The 22505-nt window shown below is 42.0% G+C and overlaps 2 protein-coding genes across 2 annotated transcripts; one reads left to right on the top strand and one right to left on the bottom strand.

Annotated features, from left to right (window-relative positions):
* The first annotated feature begins 951 nt into the window (after positions 1 to 951).
* mmgt1 (membrane magnesium transporter 1) lies at positions 952 to 3837 on the top strand. The gene is made up of 4 exons (XM_004073576.3): positions 952 to 1085; positions 1360 to 1412; positions 1497 to 1600; positions 3105 to 3837. The coding sequence occupies exons 1-4, from the start codon at positions 1007 to 1009 to the stop codon at positions 3259 to 3261; spliced, it is 393 nt and encodes a 130-aa protein (XP_004073624.1). The 5' UTR covers positions 952 to 1006; the 3' UTR covers positions 3262 to 3837.
* Positions 3838 to 8294: 4457 nt separating this feature from the next.
* On the bottom strand, positions 8295 to 20949 carry LOC101161250 (integrator complex subunit 6). The gene is made up of 18 exons (XM_011480519.3): positions 20652 to 20949; positions 20451 to 20528; positions 17358 to 17507; positions 16577 to 16666; positions 15716 to 15899; positions 15515 to 15640; positions 14826 to 14989; positions 13361 to 13513; positions 13158 to 13290; positions 12986 to 13080; positions 12800 to 12910; positions 10910 to 11125; positions 10715 to 10841; positions 10508 to 10650; positions 10198 to 10426; positions 9719 to 10105; positions 9545 to 9638; positions 8295 to 8882 (listed from the first exon to the last, which is right to left on the bottom strand). The coding sequence occupies exons 1-18, from the start codon at positions 20760 to 20762 to the stop codon at positions 8780 to 8782; spliced, it is 2694 nt and encodes an 897-aa protein (XP_011478821.1). The 5' UTR covers positions 20763 to 20949; the 3' UTR covers positions 8295 to 8779.
* Between the last annotated feature and the right edge of the window lie 1556 nt (positions 20950 to 22505).

Raw genomic sequence — 22505 nt, 5'->3', positions numbered from 1 at the left:
TAAAAAAAAAGTGAGACGGCAGTTGCCCAATAAAGTGGTGGACACTCAGGGACTGTGACCCTAAAACTGGGAGAAAGATTTAAGATCAACTTTATTAATCCACTTTCAAGATCAACTTTATTAATCCACGAAGGGAAATTTGAGAAAAGCGATTCTTCAACAATAGTTTTGCCTTGGTTTGCTTTACATCAATAAACAATAGAACCTTGGAAGGTTTAGTAAGTCAGATAAGTAAGTTGAGGAATAAATGTTTGTATGGACCCTTTGTGTGCGTGTGTGTGTGTTTGTTTGAACAACTTGTTCACCTCTCGGCAGATCCCGTCATTTGTCACCACAGTGGTATTTTGATTGGAAATAAATTGTAGTATTTGTAGTATCATTGTTTTAATGAAAAATCTAAAATGCAAAAGTGGTAAGTAGTAGTAGTAGTAGTTGCTGTAATGGTAGTACATTTGTATGGGTTTTTTTTTTTATTAAAAATCTAAAATACATAGCAGTTGCAGAACTAGCATCATTATTATTTGAACAAAAACCTAAAATAAACAGTAAGCCTGTGGTAGTAGTAGTAGTAGTAGTAGTAGTAGTAGTAGTAGTAGTAGTAGTAGTAGTGGTCATGGAAGTAGTATCGTTTTGATGATTCAAAATCTAAAATACTTAGTAGTCGTATCATCATGTTTTGAACGAATTTCTAAAATACACAACGAACGCTGTTACTGATGGGAAGATTTTGGTTTTAATTATGCAATGAAAAAAAATTAGACAACCACACATCACAGAAAATCAACAAAAACGTTTTAAAGACTTTCTTTTACTTATTTATTTATTTTACAGAAAATGCAACTAAGAAAACTGCCACGAATGTACAGAAAAACTGTGTAAATTTAGGAATTAATACAAATATTTTCCGTCGTGTTTTATTCCGTCAGCGGGCGTTTTTTTTTTTGACGCAGTCGTATTTACGACGTGTTTACGACACTTTTGCACGCAGTAGCTGCTCTGCTTCGACATGGCTTCGTCGTTTTGGAAAGGTGTTGTCGGCGTTGGACTATTCGCTTTAGCCCACGCAGCTTTCTCAGCGGCACAGCGTGAGTTTCGCGTGGAATGACGGGGACATTTGTGTCTAGTTTGTCTTTTATCCCGGGTTGCCCGTCTTTCAGTGGGGGCATGTAAAAAAAAAAATTCAGCTCGCGGGCCTCTTGTTTAGCATTTAAGCTAACGAGAAGCTAACCGAGCGTAGCTCCGCTTTGAACTCATACATTCGTCCTCGCAGCTGGTTTTATTCCGACTAAAACATTAATGTTGACGTTCATACAGCATCGTTTTACTTTAAAGTGTCTTAATGTCAACTCTTCCCCTCAGATCGATCTTATATGCGGCTCACAGAGAAGGAGAACGAAACGTTACCAATTGACGTGAGTTAATATCCGATTTTATTATTTGGTTTCGTGTCTCCGCGTAATCCGATTATGATTTTTTTCCTCCTTTTTGTGTGACAGATTGCACTGCAGGCCTTATTATCGTTCGTGATCACCTGCTATGGGATAGTACACATCGCTGGGGAGTTCAAAGACATGGACGCATCGTCAGAGCTGAAAAACAAGTAAGTGGATTTCTATAGAATATGTGGTTTAAGATCAACAATGTTTAATCGGTGAGTTTGTGGTTCGAATCCCTGGTTTGATAGTCTTTTCCACGGTCAAGAAGTTTAACACATATCGGCCTTAAGTGGCGTTTATTGGATTGAATAATCTGAGGAATGTCCGAATCTTGCATTTTATTTTGAAGGAGAGAAAAAAAAGGAGCAAAAATTGACAGAAATATTCCCCTTTCATACATTGATTTAATATATATTTTTTTGTATTTGACGGTTTTAATAATTGAAAATTTTAAAAACTAAATTGAGACATTGGAACCCTAACCAAACTGACTGTTTAGCAGAGAAAACGATTAAAAAATGTAAACCTTTTATTCTTTTCTGTATCAAGAGAAAAACATTTCTCCACACCATTTATTATCATTTAAAAAGAAAATCCCAAAACAAAATCAGATTTTTTTCCCCCTTTTTAAATGGAAAGAAGTAGATGTTCTGTTTAGCACATGGGAGGGGCTTAAACCCATTTCCAAAGGGTTTCCAGCATTTCTGGTTCGTCCTTTGCAAGCAGAAATGAATTTCAATAGGTTGTTGCAGCACCATCACACTCAGAATGGACGTTTTGTGCTTTCTTAAAGACTATTTCAATGTATTTTCTAAAACATTCTGGGAGGAATTTTCTCTGCGTTACAAACTCTTCTACCAAGTACTTGTAAATATTTGGTCACAGTTGATATTTGTTTACACACATGTAGGCTGGAATGGGCAGTTGGTCCATAAAAGCACAAACGGAATGTTTCCTTGCATTGTAGCTCAAAACTTTTTTTTTTATCCTTTCAAAGAGAATATTCTTTTCAAAAAGAACATTTCCTGACAGATTTACAGATTTTCAAAACAAGAGCTGAAATTCAACTCGTCTAGTTCTGGAGCTAAAATGTAATTAAAAAAACTAATTACAAGTTAGGTTTATGTTAAGTTTGATATAAAATGTACTGCAAAGCTACACATTTTTTTTTTAATTTTCTAAGAGACTGTATACAATTTTCACATTTTTAAGGTTTTTATTAGAAAGTAAACTGCCAAACTAAATGACAAGCAATATTAAAACAGTGACACAAATTTCTATATTTATTCCAGCACCAAACCAATGTCAAATAGTCCCAAATTTGGCCGCATGTGTTGATTAGGCAGGGAAATGTCTCCCTCTGGTGGACATCTGTGAAAATTACAACTTTAACCCAGAATTCATGTGAATCAAATCAGGCTCAGGGAAGAAAAAAAATTAAGGAAAGTTTTAGGGATTTTAACAGGAAATTTACACCAAATGTTTTAATTATATAAAAATCTAACAGATTACTGCTCCACTTTGTATAAAAAAAATGCATCAGAAAGTGTTGTTTTTTTTTGGCACATTAAGATTTGTAGCCTGTTGAAACTGACATTTTTCTATTATTTTTGCACTTTTATTCTTATAAGTTATTGAAACAAATCTTATTTTTGTCCCCTCCCTTAGAACTTTTGACACACTGAGGAACCACCCGTCATTTTACCTTTTCAACCATCGAGGTCGAGTGCTGTTCCGCACGCCGGAGGAGGAGCCGTCCTCCGTACACAACCAGCAGGCCCTCCCCAATCCCATCAGGCTACGCAAGCTGGAGCATTTGCACTGAGACTGGCCTTTTCCTGCCTGCAAGAAAGTCATCGCTCAGATAGAAACTGGTTTTGTTTTTTAGAACTTACGGGGAAAAACCTCTTGAGAACTCATCGTCTCGTTTTCATTTTTATTTGTACATAAACTAATATTCTGTCTAAACATGCATCTCTGTACAGAACCCACTGACTGTGCCAACCCATCCTCTCTCTGTTTGTTTTTTAAGGCGAGTTCTTTGTACAAACGGCATCGAATTACTCTGGAGTCTTAAGATAAAGAAAAGGCTTCCCTGTTTGTCCCTCCTGACATAAGCTGGATTATCCGTGTCCTTTGTATGTCTTTTGTACGAGGCAAATGAAACAAAACCTGTTTATTTCAACAGAAAAAGTAGTTGTGACTGAATTGAGTTAAACCTGATTAAAAAGGGAAGGCCCCCTGATTTCCTGCTGCAGTTATTCATTGATGCCACACGTCTGCTCAAACGGGAACTCCTCCAAAAACGTGAAGAATTCAACGGTACATTCATCTTTTTGTTTCACCTTCGTCTTATTCGAAGATGAGTTTTTTTCATTTAATAAAAGCCGTACTGATTTTACCAAATGTCTTGTATTTTCTAGTTGGACTTATTTTTTGTTTCTTCAGTTTTGGGTCATTTGTTGGGAGGAAATGGGCTGGATGACCTTGAGACTCCAGCATCCAGGCTTCACTTAGCACAGGTGAACACTAGGGGGCAGTAGAGGTTCAGAAAAACAAAACATTTTTAAAACCTGTCTAGTTAAAAGGTAAGAATTAGTGTTTGATATGAAACATTTAAGGCCAACTATAGTGGAAAAAAATACAACAAGTAAAAAATTGTTTTTAACATCAGATCATGTTTAATGGAAAGTCACACCTGGTGTTTTTTAAAATTATTTAATATAAAAAGATTCATGCAAAACCAAAAATGTCAGGATATAAAAGACTCAACAGATCCAGCTGCTGCAGCTTTGCTTCACGGTTTTAGTATAAAAGTGTAAGTTCATAAAACTTTGCTTTTTCATATTTAACAAGTCTACAAAAAAAAAACTTTTTCCCTTCAAAATATTTCTGATACTCTGACATAAATTCACAAAAATAGTCTAAATTTCCTATGAACATTAGAAAGTAGTGTAGGTGTGGAGTCAAAACGGGAACAAAAGGAGGAGCTGGCTTTGGGTCAAACACGACTGAGGACAGACGGGCAGCTGTGCAAAGAGTCCGGAGGGACGGGAACGCCATAAACCAGCAGCTCGCCATCCGCATACGGCGCTCTCTCCGCATATATTGCTGGAGGAGTCGACCCACCGGACGGCGGCAGAGAGCTTCAAAACACTTGGCTGCCATTTCCAAATCTGACTCTCACTATAGTCAAATTAATACTGACGTCATCAAGAGCTCTTTGCATCAAGAGACCACATGTGCAATGAGATATTTTTGTTTTGGCCATTTTCACCATGTAATCTAACACAGTTACCATGGCAACACAGTTTTGAATGCTCAAAACGTCCTTTGTCAGATAGCTTGATGGTTATGGTTATTTTGTACCTCAGTAGTAGTTTTTTTTTTTTTAAAGACCCACTCTGGTGGAATTTTAATCTTGTTTTTGCTTTTTTGTTTGTGGCCAAAATGAGAAAAGCGTGTCATTTTCTAGGACATAGTTTCTGCAGAGCGACAGCAGTTTGTTAGGAATTTGTAGCGGGTGGGACTGTTGATGAGAAGCAACCCCGCCCCCCTTTCCCCTCCTCGTTGCTGAGAGCTCAGAGCAGGGAGCTTGTGGCCCGTCCAGCGTATTTTCTACGCTACAAATAATCTCTCATCTGCTCCTGATTCACAACAATTTGAATTAAGAAATATTCAGAAATGCATCAAGAGAAAAACATTTCTCCACACCATTTATTATCATTTAAAAAGAAAATCCCAAAACAAAATCAGATTTTTTTCCCCCTTTTTAAATGGAAAGAAGTAGATGTTCTGTTTAGCACATGGGAGGGGCTTAAACCCATTTCCAAAGGGTTTCCAGCATTTCTGGTTCGTCCTTTGCAAGCAGAAATGAATTTCAATAGGTTGTTGCAGCACCATCACACTCAGAATGGACGTTTTGTGCTTTCTTAAAGACTATTTCAATGTATTTTCTAAAACATTCTGGGAGGAATTTTCTCTGCGTTACAAACTCTTCTACCAAGTACTTGTAAATATTTGGTCACAGTTGATATTTGTTTACACACATGTAGGCTGGAATGGGCAGTTGGTCCATAAAAGCACAAACGGAATGTTTCCTTGCATTGTAGCTCAAAACTTTTTTTTTTATCCTTTCAAAGAGAATATTCTTTTCAAAAAGAACATTTCCTGACAGATTTACAGATTTTCAAAACAAGAGCTGAAATTCAACTCGTCTAGTTCTGGAGCTAAAATGTAATTAAAAAAACTAATTACAAGTTAGGTTTATGTTAAGTTTGATATAAAATGTACTGCAAAGCTACACATTTTTTTTTTAATTTTCTAAGAGACTGTATACAATTTTCACATTTTTAAGGTTTTTATTAGAAAGTAAACTGCCAAACTAAATGACAAGCAATATTAAAACAGTGACACAAATTTCTATATTTATTCCAGCACCAAACCAATGTCAAATAGTCCCAAATTTGGCCGCATGTGTTGATTAGGCAGGGAAATGTCTCCCTCTGGTGGACATCTGTGAAAATTACAACTTTAACCCAGAATTCATGTGAATCAAATCAGGCTCAGGGAAGAAAAAAAATTAAGGAAAGTTTTAGGGATTTTAACAGGAAATTTACACCAAATGTTTTAATTATATAAAAATCTAACAGATTACTGCTCCACTTTGTATAAAAAAAATGCATCAGAAAGTGTTGCTTTGTTTTGGCACATTAAGATTTGTAGCCTGTTGAAACTGACATTTTTCTATTATTTTTGCACTTTTATTCTTATAAGTTATTGAAACAAATCTTATTTTTGTCCCCTCCCTTAGAACTTTTGACACACTGAGGAACCACCCGTCATTTTACCTTTTCAACCATCGAGGTCGAGTGCTGTTCCGCACGCCGGAGGAGGAGCCGTCCTCCGTACACAACCAGCAGGCCCTCCCCAATCCCATCAGGCTACGCAAGCTGGAGCATTTGCACTGAGACTGGCCTTTTCCTGCCTGCAAGAAAGTCATCGCTCAGATAGAAACTGGTTTTGTTTTTTAGAACTTACGGGGAAAAACCTCTTGAGAACTCATCGTCTCGTTTTCATTTTTATTTGTACATAAACTAATATTCTGTCTAAACATGCATCTCTGTACAGAACCCACTGACTGTGCCAACCCATCCTCTCTCTGTTTGTTTTTTAAGGCGAGTTCTTTGTACAAACGGCATCGAATTACTCTGGAGTCTTAAGATAAAGAAAAGGCTTCCCTGTTTGTCCCTCCTGACATAAGCTGGATTATCCGTGTCCTTTGTATGTCTTTTGTACGAGGCAAATGAAACAAAACCTGTTTATTTCAACAGAAAAAGTAGTTGTGACTGAATTGAGTTAAACCTGATTAAAAAGGGAAGGCCCCCTGATTTCCTGCTGCAGTTATTCATTGATGCCACACGTCTGCTCAAACGGGAACTCCTCCAAAAACGTGAAGAATTCAACGGTACATTCATCTTTTTGTTTCACCTTCGTCTTATTCGAAGATGAGTTTTTTTCATTTAATAAAAGCCGTACTGATTTTACCAAATGTCTTGTATTTTCTAGTTGGACTTATTTTTTGTTTCTTCAGTTTTGGGTCATTTGTTGGGAGGAAATGGGCTGGATGACCTTGAGACTCCAGCATCCAGGCTTCACTTAGCACAGGTGAACACTAGGGGGCAGTAGAGGTTCAGAAAAACAAAACATTTTTAAAACCTGTCTAGTTAAAAGGTAAGAATTAGTGTTTGATATGAAACATTTAAGGCCAACTATAGTGGAAAAAAATACAACAAGTAAAAAATTGTTTTTAACATCAGATCATGTTTAATGGAAAGTCACACCTGGTGTTTTTTAAAATTATTTAATATAAAAAGATTCATGCAAAACCAAAAATGTCAGGATATAAAAGACTCAACAGATCCAGCTGCTGCAGCTTTGCTTCACGGTTTTAGTATAAAAGTGTAAGTTCATAAAACTTTGCTTTTTCATATTTAACAAGTCTACAAAAAAAAAACTTTTTCCCTTCAAAATATTTCTGATACTCTGACATAAATTCACAAAAATAGTCTAAATTTCCTATGAACATTAGAAAGTAGTGTAGGTGTGGAGTCAAAACGGGAACAAAAGGAGGAGCTGGCTTTGGGTCAAACACGACTGAGGACAGACGGGCAGCTGTGCAAAGAGTCCGGAGAGACGGGAACGCCATAAACCAGCAGCTCGCCATCCGCATACGGCGCTCTCTCCGCATATATTGCTGGAGGAGTCGACCCACCGGACGGCGGCAGAGAGCTTCAAAACACTTGGCTGCCATTTCCAAATCTGACTCTCACTATAGTCAAATTAATACTGACGTCATCAAGAGCTCTTTGCATCAAGAGACCACATGTGCAATGAGATATTTTTGTTTTGGCCATTTTCACCATGTAATCTAACACAGTTACCATGGCAACACAGTTTTGAATGCTCAAAACGTCCTTTGTCAGATAGCTTGATGGTTATGGTTATTTTGTACCTCAGTAGTAGTTTTTTTTTTTTTAAAGACCCACTCTGGTGGAATTTTAATCTTGTTTTTGCTTTTTTGTTTGTGGCCAAAATGAGAAAAGCGTGTCATTTTCTAGGACATAGTTTCTGCAGAGCGACAGCAGTTTGTTAGGAATTTGTAGCGGGTGGGACTGTTGATGAGAAGCAACCCCGCCCCCCTTTCCCCTCCTCGTTGCTGAGAGCTCAGAGCAGGGAGCTTGTGGCCCGTCCAGCGTATTTTCTACGCTACAAATAATCTCTCATCTGCTCCTGATTCACAACAATTTGAATTAAGAAATATTCAGAAATGCTATTTTAAGCTTAATTTTCTTTATACATGTCATCCATCATCAGAAAATGCCACAAGGACATGTTAAAAACACAGAAAACAGGATTTTTTTTTAAATCAGAGTGGGTCTTTAAAATTAAATGTGTGTAACGTGTTGCAGCAGAAAACCTCAACAAATGCAGGCATTAATGCCTAACAGCAGCTTGAGATTTGACAATGTGGACAAATAAAAAGCAGAAAATGTCATCTGGACTTTTTAAATTAAACATTTCAGTATCAAAACTCCAGCGTTGCTTTGAAAAACAAACAAACCTGTCAGACCAGCTGAAGAAAGACGGGGTCTCAGAGAGCTGCTTCCTCCTTTGCACATGCTCACTTAAGGATGTGTTGGAGTGTTTGTGTGCGTCAACATGCTCGCCACAGAGACCAAACGCCGAACGCCTCAGTCAACACGAAGAGGCCTGGCCTCCTCCAGCCGGAGCAGAGAGCTGGGACAGACGTGTGCTGCTGAAAGCCGGCATCCGTGTGGGGATCAACTGCCGTGATCGTTGTGAAGCTGCAAACACGGCGGCTGCTGCTCCTCCAACTCCTGAAGGGTCGCCTCCAGCTGCTGGATCAGAACCCGCTTTTTAAACCTGTCAGAAGATGGAGCGGTAACCCGTCAGAACTCCTATTTTCACGATTGTACCCGATCATAACGATACTATTGGAAACCCTTAGATTAAACGTTAAGGAAACAAAACAGTTTTCTCATGGTGGGGGACGTATACAAAGAAATTATTTCTTAAAGTTGCATTTCAGTATTCAAATCAGTGTGAATCAGGAGCAGACAAAAAAAAAAAAGGCTGCTGGAAAAAGACATGGAAAAGCTCCCTGCTCTGCTCCATTCTGATGCATCCACTTGTAGACGACTAGATCCACAAACGTCTTCATTTTCCTCGTCTGAGCTGGAGTCTGGATCTAAACTGTACGGCTGGATCGCTCTGATATCGTTCGCCATTGTTGTTGCACCACTAGAGTTAGAGTGTAAACAGATGATGGGAAGTTCTGCACCAAAGAACTCCTGCTGCTCTAAGGAGACTTGTGCCCTTTTTTAAAATTTAGACTAAAAACGACATCATCGTGATTAAAAGAGGACTGGAAAGGCTTTTACAACAGCCGATTGGATCTTTAATTTGGGAAAAAAATTGGGGTGCAAAAACTATAACTATGACTATTTTTACAGTAAGGTCATCATCTCTCATTTACATGAACAGTTGGCTGCAGAAACTCTCCAAGTAGCCTCAGTGTTTCCTACCTGGCGGCTTCTTTGATGGCGTGATGGATGAAGAACCTCTTCACGGTCTCAGGTCCTTTCACCTGCTGCAGCAGGCCGAGGATGGCCTTGTGGTCTGCACGACAGACAAAGTCCAGCTCTCACGTCAGGATGAAGGTGAACAGAGTCGGACTCGGCGGTTTACCAGGTACTCACTCCGTCCCGGTTTGCGGACCTCCTTGATGACTTGGCTGCGCAGCTCTGCTTGGCTGCCGTCCAGCGGAGCTATGAATATGGTTTCCAAGGCGACGTCAGCATCCGCATCGACGTCGGCATCGGCGTCGTCCGGCTCACTCTGTGGACTCAGACGCTCGAGGCTGTGTTTGGTCTCTGGAGGCGGATCCTCCAGAGGATCCAGCGGAGGTCGGTCCTCCACCGCCCTGACGTCATCTTCCTGATCAGCTGCCACCGCTTTTTCCTCTAAACCCAGCAAAGATGGAGGCTCTGGGTCGGCGTCCGTCTCGTTCTGCCAGCTCTCTGCGGAGTCCGGCCCGGAAACGCCGTCTCCGTTGCTCTCAGTCGCCGGCGTGCAGATGCCACCACCTACAGATGGAATAACATGGACCGGTGCGACATCACAAGTCTACTGTCGGTACGAATCCTCTCCACTGACCAGAGCAGAACATTTATGCTACCTTTGTGCTGAGGAGCGGGTTTGAGGAGACTTTGAGGGGTCTGGACCCCTGACAAAGCCTTTCCCGCCGCCGCGTGGTTATTCCCCGGTGGAGTCTGCGGTCGTCGCAGCAATGGCGACATGCTCCGCCTCCGCTTCAGGGTTGCATTGGAGTTGGGGTCGCCAGACATCCCCCTTTTCTTGTTCTGAGGACCTGCGACAAACTCATCTGCCTCGTCGATCATCATCCCCTAGAGAGCGGCAAAGGCGGGAGGGGTGAGAGGCGCGACCTCCACACGTTGGCGAGCGCCCCGGCGTAGGAACCGGCTTACCTTCTTGTCCTGCTTGAAGGGATTCCCAAACGTGTGCAGGCGCTTTGGCTGGTCGGGGTCGATCTCTCTCAAAGGAGACGGCATCATTTTGAGGTATTCCTGATAGTTTCCCATCTGAGCCACCGGAATGCTGTGCAGGTAATCTAACGGGAAAAACATTCGCCGTTTAAAAACAGAAATCCTCGTTGTCATCATCGAGGAACGTACCTTCGTCCTGCCCTCGGATCAGCCTCAAAGACGTCCGCAGCAGATTGGAGCGCATCCGGGTCACCTGATCCAGAAGATTCCTTCTGGGAATGTCGTAGGCATTCCGGTACGCTTGAGGCTTCACATCCTACGAGAATCCAGAATCCCAGTAAGAGGAAGAACCTTCCAGACTGCGTCACAGCCGAGCGGACCCACCTTATTGAGGAGAGCGATCTGGAAACCGGCAAACTCCTTAAAGTTGATGTCTGCCAGGCGCAGAGGCCCCTCCCCCGTGATTCCCTGCAGGAGCTGCTTGAAGTCCCCCCGGTGGGCCAGCAACAGCGAGCTGGAGTGGTTCTTCACCTTGATGCCGCTTTCCTGGGGAGCCTTTTTACCCACCGACACAATCAGGCGGTCCGACTCCACCTTTGCCTTCAACCAAAACAAAACAGTGTTTGACTGGTCTTACCCTTGTGCTGTCATATGGGGTCAAGATGACCCCACCCTTACATTGACGTGTTCTCCTTACCATGACAAAGGTGGATAAAGGTGGAAAGATTTCATGTAATCCATGGACACCAGTGAAGATCACAAATCATTGAAGAAAAAAGGTTCAGAGCACTGTCTAGTGGGTCTATATGACCCAACTTCCAATGTTAATCATCTGGACCCCACAAGACAGCACAAGGGCTAAAAGTGCAGCTTATTTTCAGGCTTTACATCCAAGCTCATTTTTTTAAATTTTGGGGATAAATAAATATTTTTTTCAGATTTCTTTTACACAAAAAAAACATTTATACGCCCCCCCCCATACCCATCGCTCTGTAATCTAATTTAAGTCGGAATGTAGAAATCAGTGGATTATTGTTGAAGTTACAACAAAACACATCTATCAGCTGTCAGAGAATTTCAAAAAAAAAAAATATATATATATATATATATATATATAAAACACGATCCCGAACGTGGGTCGACCCGTGATCATGAAAATGGAACGCAGCATCGTCTTGTGAGATAAATGTGCAGTGAAGTATTTGTAAGGCTGGTGGACGTTCCACGCACTTATGACGTGTGGGTGGTGCTGTGGTGGTACGCCACACTCAAGTCGTTGGTATGGTGAAAGTACTGGTCCAATTTCCTAAATTCCCCATACTTATCAGGTGAACAGCACGAACAGTCCCGAGGGTTTGGAGAGGGATTGATAAAAAATGAGAAATCCGTACGACACGCCTGCGCCTCACCTACTTCACCCTACACTCCTACCTACTGCCCACAGCAAGCCTGCAGAAAAAAATGATAATCAATTTGGCTCTACGGGTTCCATGACCTTCAAACTTTTCAAAAGTTTGGTAATCAGGCTCGTTTTCTCACTGAGAATTTTTATGTTTGTTTTTTTATTTATTTTATTTTACGTTTTGAATGTTTACATTTTTATTGTAAATGTAATTTATGGTTTTTCTCCCTGACCAAGACTCCCTTGAAAAAGAGATTCTTCATCTCAACGGGACATTTCCTGGGTAAATAAAAGTTGAATTAAAAAAAAGGAAAATTAAAAAAAACGAAGGTTTTGTGTCATAAATGATGTTTTTTTTATTTCCAAAATTGAACTTTTGTCGTCCATAGCAACAATATCTGCAGTGTTACCGTGCGTTATCGCGTCACCTCAAATATAAAACAAAATGTTATAAATTTTCATTTTGAAAGTACAATGGAAGTTTTTGTTTAGAAACTAGCGCTCGTTTCCTGTTTCTCTGGTGTTTTGTAGCGAAGTTGAGGCGACAAAAAGACTGGAAATAGAACTCCTGCTGATAAAGACGGCGTTGTGGAGAGACAGATAACGCGACGTTAACATTCTGACTGATCCATTCATGTTCTAACAGAGACGCACCTCAGACCCATCAGCGAAAATTCTCATCCGTAAGGAGAATTGAGTGATTTCTTCTTCATTCTAGGAGGACAACAGTGTGAATGTTTAAACTGAAACTGCTCAAAATAGCAGAATTTGTTGGCCTGACATCTACCAGAAGCGTTTTTCCACCCTTTAGTGCGTAAACAGCACCAGAACGCGACCTGTCACATTGCTGGGTCAGGGGAGGATTCAGTCACCTGCTGGTTCAGCTTTTTCAGGTAGGAAATAACGCTGTAACTGAGCCCACAGTCCAGAGTGTCGGCGATAAGGTTCGGGGCTCCCATCATCCTTAGCGCCTTCTTCAAGGGCTGTTGTGAGACACCAGGGAAAATGTGAGCACTTTGATATTTCAGGGAGGAACAAACCGACGGCCGTTTGGTTACCAGGAGGTAGTACGGAGGCGTCGTCTTCAGATACAGCTCGAAGGCCTGTCGCCACTTGAGGTTCGGTTTCAGTTTGTGGACTTTGAAGAGGTCGTCTGAAACGAGGGAAAGGCGGAGTTAGCCGGCCGGCCGCTCTGAGCCTGACGGGGTCGGACGGGGCGGTGGAGCTCACCGAGGAGCGGAAGCAGGACCGGGTAGTTGTAAGGCATGACAAACAGGTTAACGCAGGTGAGGGTGGTGCTGGCTTTCAGGTATCCGAATGGCTGTCCCAAGTCGGTCTGCTTCCCGCTGTTACTGACAAACACCTGCAAAGAAACCAGTTCATGAAGCCCACGTCTGCTCGTCTCACCATGTGGACTCTGCCACAGGACTTACCTGCCAGCACATGTGAGGAGACTTCCTTTCCAGAATGTACTGAGTGAGGGGCGAGGGCTCCAGCTCGTACTTGTCAAAGGGGAGCTTCTCGATCACCATGGGCTCACAGTCCACGCAGGAGAAGCGCACCAGCGGGTGGGCGGAGCGAGGCGGCTGGGGATGAACGGAGAGACGGGTCAGGGGACATTCACCAGGAGTGACGGCGAAGAACAGCGCCTCATGAAGACTTTAACGCCTCATCACACAGAGTCAGTGTCGAGGTCACCGAGTGAACAGAACAAAAGGAGAGCCGGGCAGACGGAAAGGATACAGACAAAAAAGCGTTCGGGAAAAGGGTTTTGGAGCCAGAATCTTGCTAAACATTTAAAAGGTAGGAGGTCTAAATGCCAAAATACACGTTTTTGCAATTCTGAGCATGACTAAGCAAATATCAGAACTCCCCCTTTGCACGTCCGTTCTGAAGGACATTAAGAATCTGTGCCGTTCAGAAATAAAAGTCAAGCGGGCCGTCTGTCTCCGCATTCACCTGGTGAACTTCATAAGTATATCTGCTGTGCTGCTGCGAGTGAGGAACACCGTGACTTCAGAGACATGCCAAAATGCCCAACAGTGTGTTTTTGTATGCACGTGTGGCCTCTGTGTTCACATCCATCCATTATCTAAACCCACGCCATCCCTTTTATGGTCACGAGGTTGCTGGAGCCTATCCCAGCTTTACTCTTGACCAAGTGAGTGTGACGTCACCCATGAAAAAATGGTCACTTAAATAAAGTCAATCCAGTTGACCTTTTTTAATACATGGGTTGGAGCCAAAGTCGTCAGTGGTGATTGGTCCCAGTCACCGTTTCTATGGCAACCACTCAGTCCAGTTCTCATACAGTCCATGCTTCACAACTAGGAGCAATCTGGAGTCACCAGTTAACCTATAAAGCATGTTTTTGGGGACTGTGGGAGGAAATCTGAGCCCCCCGGAGAAAACCCATGGATGCACAAGAAGAACACGCAAACTCCACACGGAAGACCCCGGCATTTAAACCGGGGTCTTCCGTGTGGAGCCCTGTTTTTAGCATACGATCTGAAAATAGCTCTGTATAAAACAGGTATGGGGGGGGCTGATATACTTTCCCTTTAAGACCAAAACTTACACATGAAGCATAACATAAAGGTGCAAAAAATTTTTAAAAAAACAGCTCAGTGGCCTAGTGGAAGAGTGTCCAACCTGTGACTGGAAGGTCGTGAGTTCAAATCAAGGCCGAGTTATACCAAAGACTTTAAAATGGGACCCAATGCCTCCCTGCTTGACATTCAGCATTAAGGGGTTGGGGTGGGACCAAAAAGCAAAACAAAAAAGAACCACTTCCTCTGAAAGTGCAGAACAACGGAAAACTTCAGTTTTGTGTTTACAAACCGTCACAGAATTAGGGGACTTAACGACATGAGGACGACATGAGACACCTTTGCTTACCAGAGTTGGAGAGTTCTGGTCCGGCCAGAAGGACTCTGGGATGGGCCAGTGACCCACCGGAACCCCCGTCTTTGGGTTGGGTCTCACATAGATCAGCTTGTGGCAGCTGTGCCACGCGTTCGGGCTAAAGGACTGCGCCGGTTGGCTGGACTCTGCTGAGTTTTCTGCAAAAACCAGACATGAGGGAGACGCCGGCAGACGAGGAGAGGCTGATCTTACTCTGAGACTTGACCAAACCAAACCCATTTCGATCATCTTTTGATCAACTTCAAAAAGTGTTCCACGTGGGCTTTTCATTCTGATGATGCCGTTTTTAGCCAAAAATGCTGTCGTTTTCTAGGACATAGTTTCAGCAGAGCGGCAGGAGTTCATTTTAGAAATTCACCTCTGAGTTGTGGGCGGGACCGTTGGCGTGGAGCAACCCCGCTCCCCCTTCCCCTCCTTGTTGCAAAGCGGAGTGGAGCAGGGAGCTTGTGGCCCGCCCACCGTATTTTCTACGTCACAAATAAGCTCTTTTTCAAACTCAAACACTCAGAAATGCAATTTAAAGCTCACTTTTCTACATATATGCACATTGTCATCAGAAAAAGGCTACAAGAACACTTGAAAAACAGTGGAGTGGGTCTTTAAGAAGACTTTTTAAGGACACGGGGTCGGTTCCTCTGTGTGTATGAAGAACCAAACCTCACCTTCAACGACAATCGGATCCGGCCCGGTCTTTTCAAAATGCAGGACAACACCACTCTGAACCTTTTGGACCAGAGACTCCAGACACTGGTTTAACATCCGCTGCGTTCGAACACAGTACGACCGTCCTGGAAAATCAAAGGCAGCACTGACGCCTGTCCGTTTGGAGCAGGAAGTGAGCGGAGCGGAGCAGCGGGACGAACCTCCAGTGACTTCACACATCTGAGTGATGGCAGACTCGTCTGTGGGAACGCTGCCGAGCTGCTCGCTGTCCGGCGCGGACGCTCCAGGCAGCCTCAGAACTAGTGCAAACAGACGCTGGTCCCAGCGAAAGGGTTCTTTGGTCAGCTCACTGCCAGCCAGGGGGGAGTTCAGAGGCAGATGCAGCTGCAGAACGGAGGGAAAAAAAACGTCACCTGACCTCCACTGTTCCTACCAATAAAGTTTATTATTGAAATATAACCTTGTTGTGTAAACGCGCTTAAGGGCGCACTGCCAATTTGATTCAGATCGCTCTTTCTTTGTGAAGAGGACAATCGGTGGCGCAGTGGAAGAGTGTCTGCCTCGAGACTGGAGGCCGTGGGTTCAAATACACAGTCAAGTTGCACAAAAAATTGAAAATGCCCTTCTGCTCGACACTCAGCATCAAGAATTTGAGCCAGCAACCTCTCAGGCGGTTTTAAACCCCCAAAAGGCATGGGAATAATTAATATAGTGTAATCATTTTCTACCTATCTGCTATCAGTGACAAAGTTTACCAAAAAAAATTGTAATTTCTTTTTAATCCTACACTTAGATCCTAACTCCTTTATAGCTTTATTGCTGCACTTGTAGATCAACTAAAACTGATATTTTTTTAATTCAAACTCAGAATATTTTGCAAAATCATTGAAAACTTATAACAGCCTCTATGACTTTAAAATGTGCTCTTTTTTTGTAAAAAAATAGTCCCCCCAACATGACGTTTGCAGTGACAGAACATGGAATGAGTGCAAACTAAACACTAATGCTGCGCTGTGTGTTCTACAACACACTCATTTGGGGGATTTTGGTGGTGGTCTCACCTCATCCGGCACCCCGGAGCTGTGCGTCAGCTTGTTGCCGTCGGTGATAGTGATGATCACAGACGGCTCGAGGAAGAAGGGGTTACGGCCCTGAGGGGGAACATAATGCGCAGAAATTAAACTTCAGCTCAGGGAAACAGTAGAGGCCGGTTTGTCGAGTCTGTTTGCATGTTAAACACTGATCTGGGATCTGTCAAACGCAAACCTGCTCTCGTAATCTGCAGCAACAGATAAGCTTTTATTTTAAATGTTAAACAGAGAGGAGAACCCACATGCAGCTCTGCAGCTGCAGCTAAGAGTCTTTGTTTTGGGTCAGAAGTGGAGGTGTGCGCTGCAGAACGTCCTCGCGCTGCTGCTCTTACACCGTTGAGGTCGGGCCTTTCTAATTAGAAACATACAGGGAATGCCTAAGCAGATTTACACTCTCCTCATGCACACCGCTCGGCAGGCTGTGGTAATCCACCTCTGCACTGGAGCAGGGCTTTATGGGAAAGATGCGAGGAGAAAATAACTGTTGAGGCAAGGTTGAGTGGATTAAGCTGCAGTCGAAAGTCAATATTACTCTTGTTATCTTCAGGTGGAAGAGTGAGGAGAATCCCAGAGAGGGTGCTCTCATGATTATAGGAACCCTATATATGTGACTAAACCATAGCCCACTATTATTTATAGTTGAATAATCCAGTGTGATATGTTTCCTTTACCACATTAGACATGTTTTCTGAATGTTTCAATTGCTGTCAAACCGTATATTTATCATTTTCTCCCACAGACTACAGGTTACCTGTCCATAGTTGTCGATTCCCGAGACAAGACGGTTCAGGTTAAGCAGGTCGAAGGCCGTGCGGAGAGCGTGGCCTAATGTCGTCAGCCCAGATGCCTGCAGGTTCTTAAGCTCGCACATGAACGTGGCGTGATTCTCCTTCCAGCCTGCCTGAAACACACGCAGGCGGCGGATGGCGTGAGGACACTACCGCACAGCAAAAAACGAACCAATACCGGGAAAAACAGATGCATGCCCAGTCACAAATACATGCCATGCTTTTACAGAACACATGAGCACCGCTCATCCAACTGTTTGCAACTATAAGATTGTGGGAAATGTGGTCCAAACGAGATAAATCTGTTTAATCGGAATGTACAGCAGAGGATGTTTTTTTTAGACATTTAATTTTTCTCAGCAGTTTCCTTTTAATAATCAAAACATTTTTACAATTTTAAGCTTAAACTGCATTCCTAAAATGGCTGGTTTAAAAAAAATAGGGATTTCAAAATTGCATTATTCAAAAAACAGAATGACACAGAGGACAGGTCAATTTACACTCACACACATGTGCATGTCAACACATATACAGCACAGATGTGGATTCAGATTTATGGAAGTTGGTCAAAAAAAGAAGTTCCTACAATAGCAAATAGGAGTCAGATTTAGATTGGTGCTTAGGATCATAAAACTTTGACAAGACAAAGATAAAACTGTGTTTTTTCCCCCAAAAAAACGCTTAAAGATAGAGTCTTTTTTTTTTGGTTTTCATAATTTGAGCTGAATATTTAGAAGCTAAGGAGGTGGACCTTAACGCTCTTGGACTTGGAAGCCACAGCGAGACTTCCATTCACAACATGCATCCGTCCAGAAACCGCTTCCCATCGCTGAACATTACCAAGAGATGGACTCCCACTCAAGGGTTTAAGTGCTCACTCGCATCTCTCTGTGGTCAAACGCTAATGTCCTGCAAGCTGGCCTCTTTAGAGGAAGACGAAGGAAAAATAGACACAAAACACATCAACGGGCAAAAGGAACAGGATTCAAAATGTGGGTTCGTGTTTTGTCTAAACTCCTGCAATGAGAGAGGGAAATGACAGAAATCCCACTTGTTGTTATTTTTTTCCCCCGTCTCCCTCTCCATCAACAATCTGTGACGGCACAGAGTAGCCTCGATTAGTAGAATCTCCTCATAACCCTTCACCGCATCAAGCAGTCAGAGACAACAAAGGGGCCCAGTTATAAGACAAAAGGAGACGTTGAGGACAGAACCTCACAGAAAAGGAGATTCTAGCAAACACCACCACCAAGACGACTTTATCAGAGGCACGACTGCCCACTTCTGACCAGACGCCGCTCCGACAAACACGTCCACGCTCAGGTTTTCTGCTCGCTCTGTTGATAAACTTATTGCTGAACCAGCTTGTTTTGGTTTTTTTTTTTTTGCTTTTAGCTAAACTACAACGATAAATGCAGTCATTTTCTGACTCAAAAACCCAATTTTTTCCTGGTTGGGATGCCTGATCTCCTGACTACCAGAGGAAAATAAAAAAATCTGTCCCGTCAAATTTGTTTTTTTAATCCACCAAAAACTAAAAAGACCCACCCCTTCACATTTCACATTAAAAAGCCCCAAACGTCCTCTGTAGATCCCTGAATGCAGTAGTTGGGAAATATTCAGGTAAAAAAAACAATAAGACGACAAATTTACATAGCTGGAAGTCAGGAAGTTAAACAAAAAAAGGTTTAAGTGACCAAAATGAAACCAAAACTGTCAATATTGTCATTCTTTTTGAGACACAAACACAAAATAGATAAGAAAACTGATGAGTTCAGGAAGAGCACAAACTATAACGTTTAAAAAGGTTTAAAGACCCACTCAAATCATCTCTTGGTCTATTTTTAAAGTGGTCTTTTTATTAAGATTACGGCTTATTCAGCCAAAAAACGGTCTAGTTACCTAGGACAATATATTCTGCAGAGTGGCAGGAGTTCATTAGAAATTCGCCTGAGTTGTTGGCGAACATTAGCGCACAGCAAGCCTGCCCCCACTTCCCATCAACCCTTTGTTAACACTCTCTCCTGCTAGATTACAGCTCCCCACAGCCCCACAAGAAACAAAGACGTAGCTTTTTCCAACTGCGTTTTTTATCTGCTACTTGATTTAAATAAAGGACAACTCAAAAATGCAGTCTTAATCTTAGCTGTCTCCATTTTCAGAACAACGCCACAAGAACATGTTAAAAACAAATTATTTTTTTTGAGCGGGTCTTTAATTGCTGGCAGACTTTTTTTTAAATATTTATTTGACACTATAAAATATTTTATGTTATGCTTTGTTATTCCAAAATATACATTTGGGATGATCAAAGTAGTGTTTGCAGTTGTTTTTTGGTGCTGTTGCTACAGGTTAGTGTTGTTTTATCCTAAAATAGGTCGTTAAGAAAAGTATGGTTGCGGACCAGCTACTGGGGCAAATAAGGGACTGAGGGGAACATTTGGGGGCATATATGGGGTATCTATGCCCCCAAAAATTTGAGGCATGGAGAGATCTAAGCTAGACCTAAACCAATAAACAGAGCGGATGACAAGATCTTTACTAAAGTAAAGTTAATGTAGAAATCAAAGGTCATTTTTAAAAGGGTAATTTAATAAGAATATATTGCTTCGTCAATTTTTTTTTATTGATCTGTACCAGTAAACATGAACAAAAACAAAAATACATATTTATAAGTTAAAAATGTCGCGATAAAAAGAGGGCTCATCAAGTTTTCCCTACAGCTGGCCAATGGGAATGCGTGGTTGGCAGAAGGGGCGGGGCGGTGAATGATTGGCAGTCTGGTTAACCAATCAAAACATTGTAGTGACTAAACATCCGTGCTACGTCACAGCTGATCAAACATCACCCCGCCTCCTTCTCAACGCCCGAGACGGTTCTCGACACAAAAGCAAAATGTCCGCTGGATGTTCGGAGGCAGTGCGGCTCCGGGGCTGCGGATATTCGAGCAGTAATTGGCCGCTTTCGCCGCTCAGCCCAACCGAACGGATAATAAAGTATCACAGAGATTTACGTGCGACGTGTTCAATATAAAAACTGCATCACTTGCAAATTACCTTCACTCCGTATGGTGGCTCATCGAATGTAACTAGCATGTACCTGTCGCCTCTACTAGCCGGGTCTCGGGCACGCAGCTGTCAAAAAAAATAAATAATAACAAAACATCATAAATTAAACTCGACCGATCCTTCCAGGAACCGCAGACTCACCAAAGGTGCATCTTACTTAATACAAATCGGGGTAAAATCCTTCTTTACCTTCATAAAGACCTCAACCGCGCCTTTAGCAACATCCAGATATGTCGTACCCAAATAAGTGCGCTGATTCATAGAGGCGGACGTATCTAACAGGAAAAGTAAAATAGGCATTTTAAACGTAAAGCCGCGGTGGTATGTTTTTCTAAAATAATTGTTGCCCACATATGACCTATCATGCGGCCAAACAGTTCACACACATGTGTATTTATATATGTAATGATAAGCCCCCCCCCCCTCAAAAGAGGGCCGTTGCCTCTACCCTCTCTGAATCTGCCTTTCTAGAGCTATGTCTCAGCTCGCGCTGTTCAACTTCTGCTCCTAACCGAAGGGCACGCCCATCGCCCCCTGCTGCCACCCCATTGGTCAAGCCTTGAATGCTGACCACGCCCATCGCTATTAAAAATTTATAAAGACCTTGTAACAGTTAGTCGGGCTCTCTTCATCGACTGGTTTATATGGGGTTTTTATTTTTGGATTAAATCCACAACGCAAAAGGCTGCACGTTTACGTCATCTTTCCAGGACAACCTGGTTTTAAAAGTGAAAGTTGTTTCCGCGGGGAAACATTTGCTATCAAGTGTCCTCTCATCCCGCCTTCTCCTGCTCCCACAAACACAAGGAGACACTACTAACTCTCTCGCTCGCCCATCCAACTGCTGCGTTTAGGGGTCCGCATGATGTCCGTTTTTTTCCAAGTCATCAAGAACACGTGCAGTGCGCTGCAGTTACGTGACTTTAATAAGTTAAGACCCACGACAAAAAGACACGAATCTTTAATCACCGCAGTTTCACTACATGTTTATAACGTGTGCACAATTAGAAACGTGTTTAAAATATTTTAATATGTTTAAGCTTTACAAAGCATCGAAAGCGCAAAAGAACAGAGCAAAAAAATCCCCGGGGAACGTCTCATATGCTTAGAGGTAAACAAACGTGGTTTTGATTTCTGAGACAGGTTGGAATTGAGGTTTACATGACATATGTTCAATTTTAGTGGGATTGCAGAGTAAATATGTTTTTTTCCTCAGCAAAACAGAACAGATATCAAACACTTAACAGTTTGTAATTGTGGATTACATATATTAACTAAAATATCTGGTAAGAATCATTTCTCTATAATAAACCTGTTTAGTAATCAAATTACTCTGATAAAAATCGTGTTTTTTGGTGTTTATAACATGTTATTGTGGCATTTTTCTCCAAATGGAGGACATAAAACTAAGAAAATTAACCTTTTGTATGTCTTTATTTAAACGGTTGTGAATCCAGATCAGATGATGTTTGAAAAAGCTTAAAGTATTGACGTAGGTGCAGGTACAGTCAGTGGGGCACAAGCTCCCTGCTCCGTTCCATTCTGATGCATCTACTTGCAGACAAATAAATCCATGTACGTCTTTGTTTTCTCTGTCTGAGCTAGCATCAGGCTCAAAACAGATAGCTTCAGTTTTGCTCTCCAATTTTGTTGCACCTGTAATGTTAGGCTGGAGTTGTGAGGGTCTGTAAGCAAGCGGGAGAGCATGTAAACAGATGGATAATGGTTTGATTTGATTTGATTTGATTTGATTCAAGCATTGTAGTCAAAGCAAGAAAGAAATTACACATATTCATCAAACTCATTACAGAAATGTTGATATGCATAGTTTTAAAAGACAAAAGATAAAACAAAACAAAGAGTCACTTTAATCACATTTGCTTAATTAAATATAGGGATCATTAACTAAAGTCAAGTAGAGCTTGATTTATTGCTTGAAAAGGAGTTTATATAATCCCACCCCTACTGAGTTTTTTCATTTATAGTTTGACAGTTTTTGTAAACCGGTTCTGATCCGATAGATTATTTTCAATTAACACAATC

The sequence above is a fragment of the Oryzias latipes genome, chromosome 10 (genome assembly GCF_002234675.1).
Source record: "Oryzias latipes chromosome 10, ASM223467v1".
NCBI classification, from domain to species: Eukaryota; Metazoa; Chordata; class Actinopteri; order Beloniformes; family Adrianichthyidae; genus Oryzias; species Oryzias latipes.
This window is presented reverse-complemented; position numbering and strand designations above follow the sequence as displayed.

Coding starts and splice junctions, on each gene's coding strand:
- LOC101161250 (XM_011480519.3), bottom strand. CDS start 20,762: ATGCCTATTTTACTTTTCCTGTTAGATACGTCCGCCTCTATGAATCAG. Junction 16,667..17,357: donor GAATCGACAACTATGGACAG/GTAACCTGTAGT, acceptor GTTCCCCCTCAG/GGCCGTAACCCCTTCTTCCT. Junction 14,990..15,514: donor GGATCCGATTGTCGTTGAAG/GTGAGGTTTGGT, acceptor TGGTTTTTGCAG/AAAACTCAGCAGAGTCCAGC.
- mmgt1 (XM_004073576.3), top strand. CDS start 1,007: ATGGCTTCGTCGTTTTGGAAAGGTGTTGTCGGCGTTGGACTATTCGCT. Junction 1,413..1,496: donor ACGAAACGTTACCAATTGAC/GTGAGTTAATAT, acceptor TTTGTGTGACAG/ATTGCACTGCAGGCCTTATT. Junction 1,601..3,104: donor TCGTCAGAGCTGAAAAACAA/GTAAGTGGATTT, acceptor CCCCTCCCTTAG/AACTTTTGACACACTGAGGA.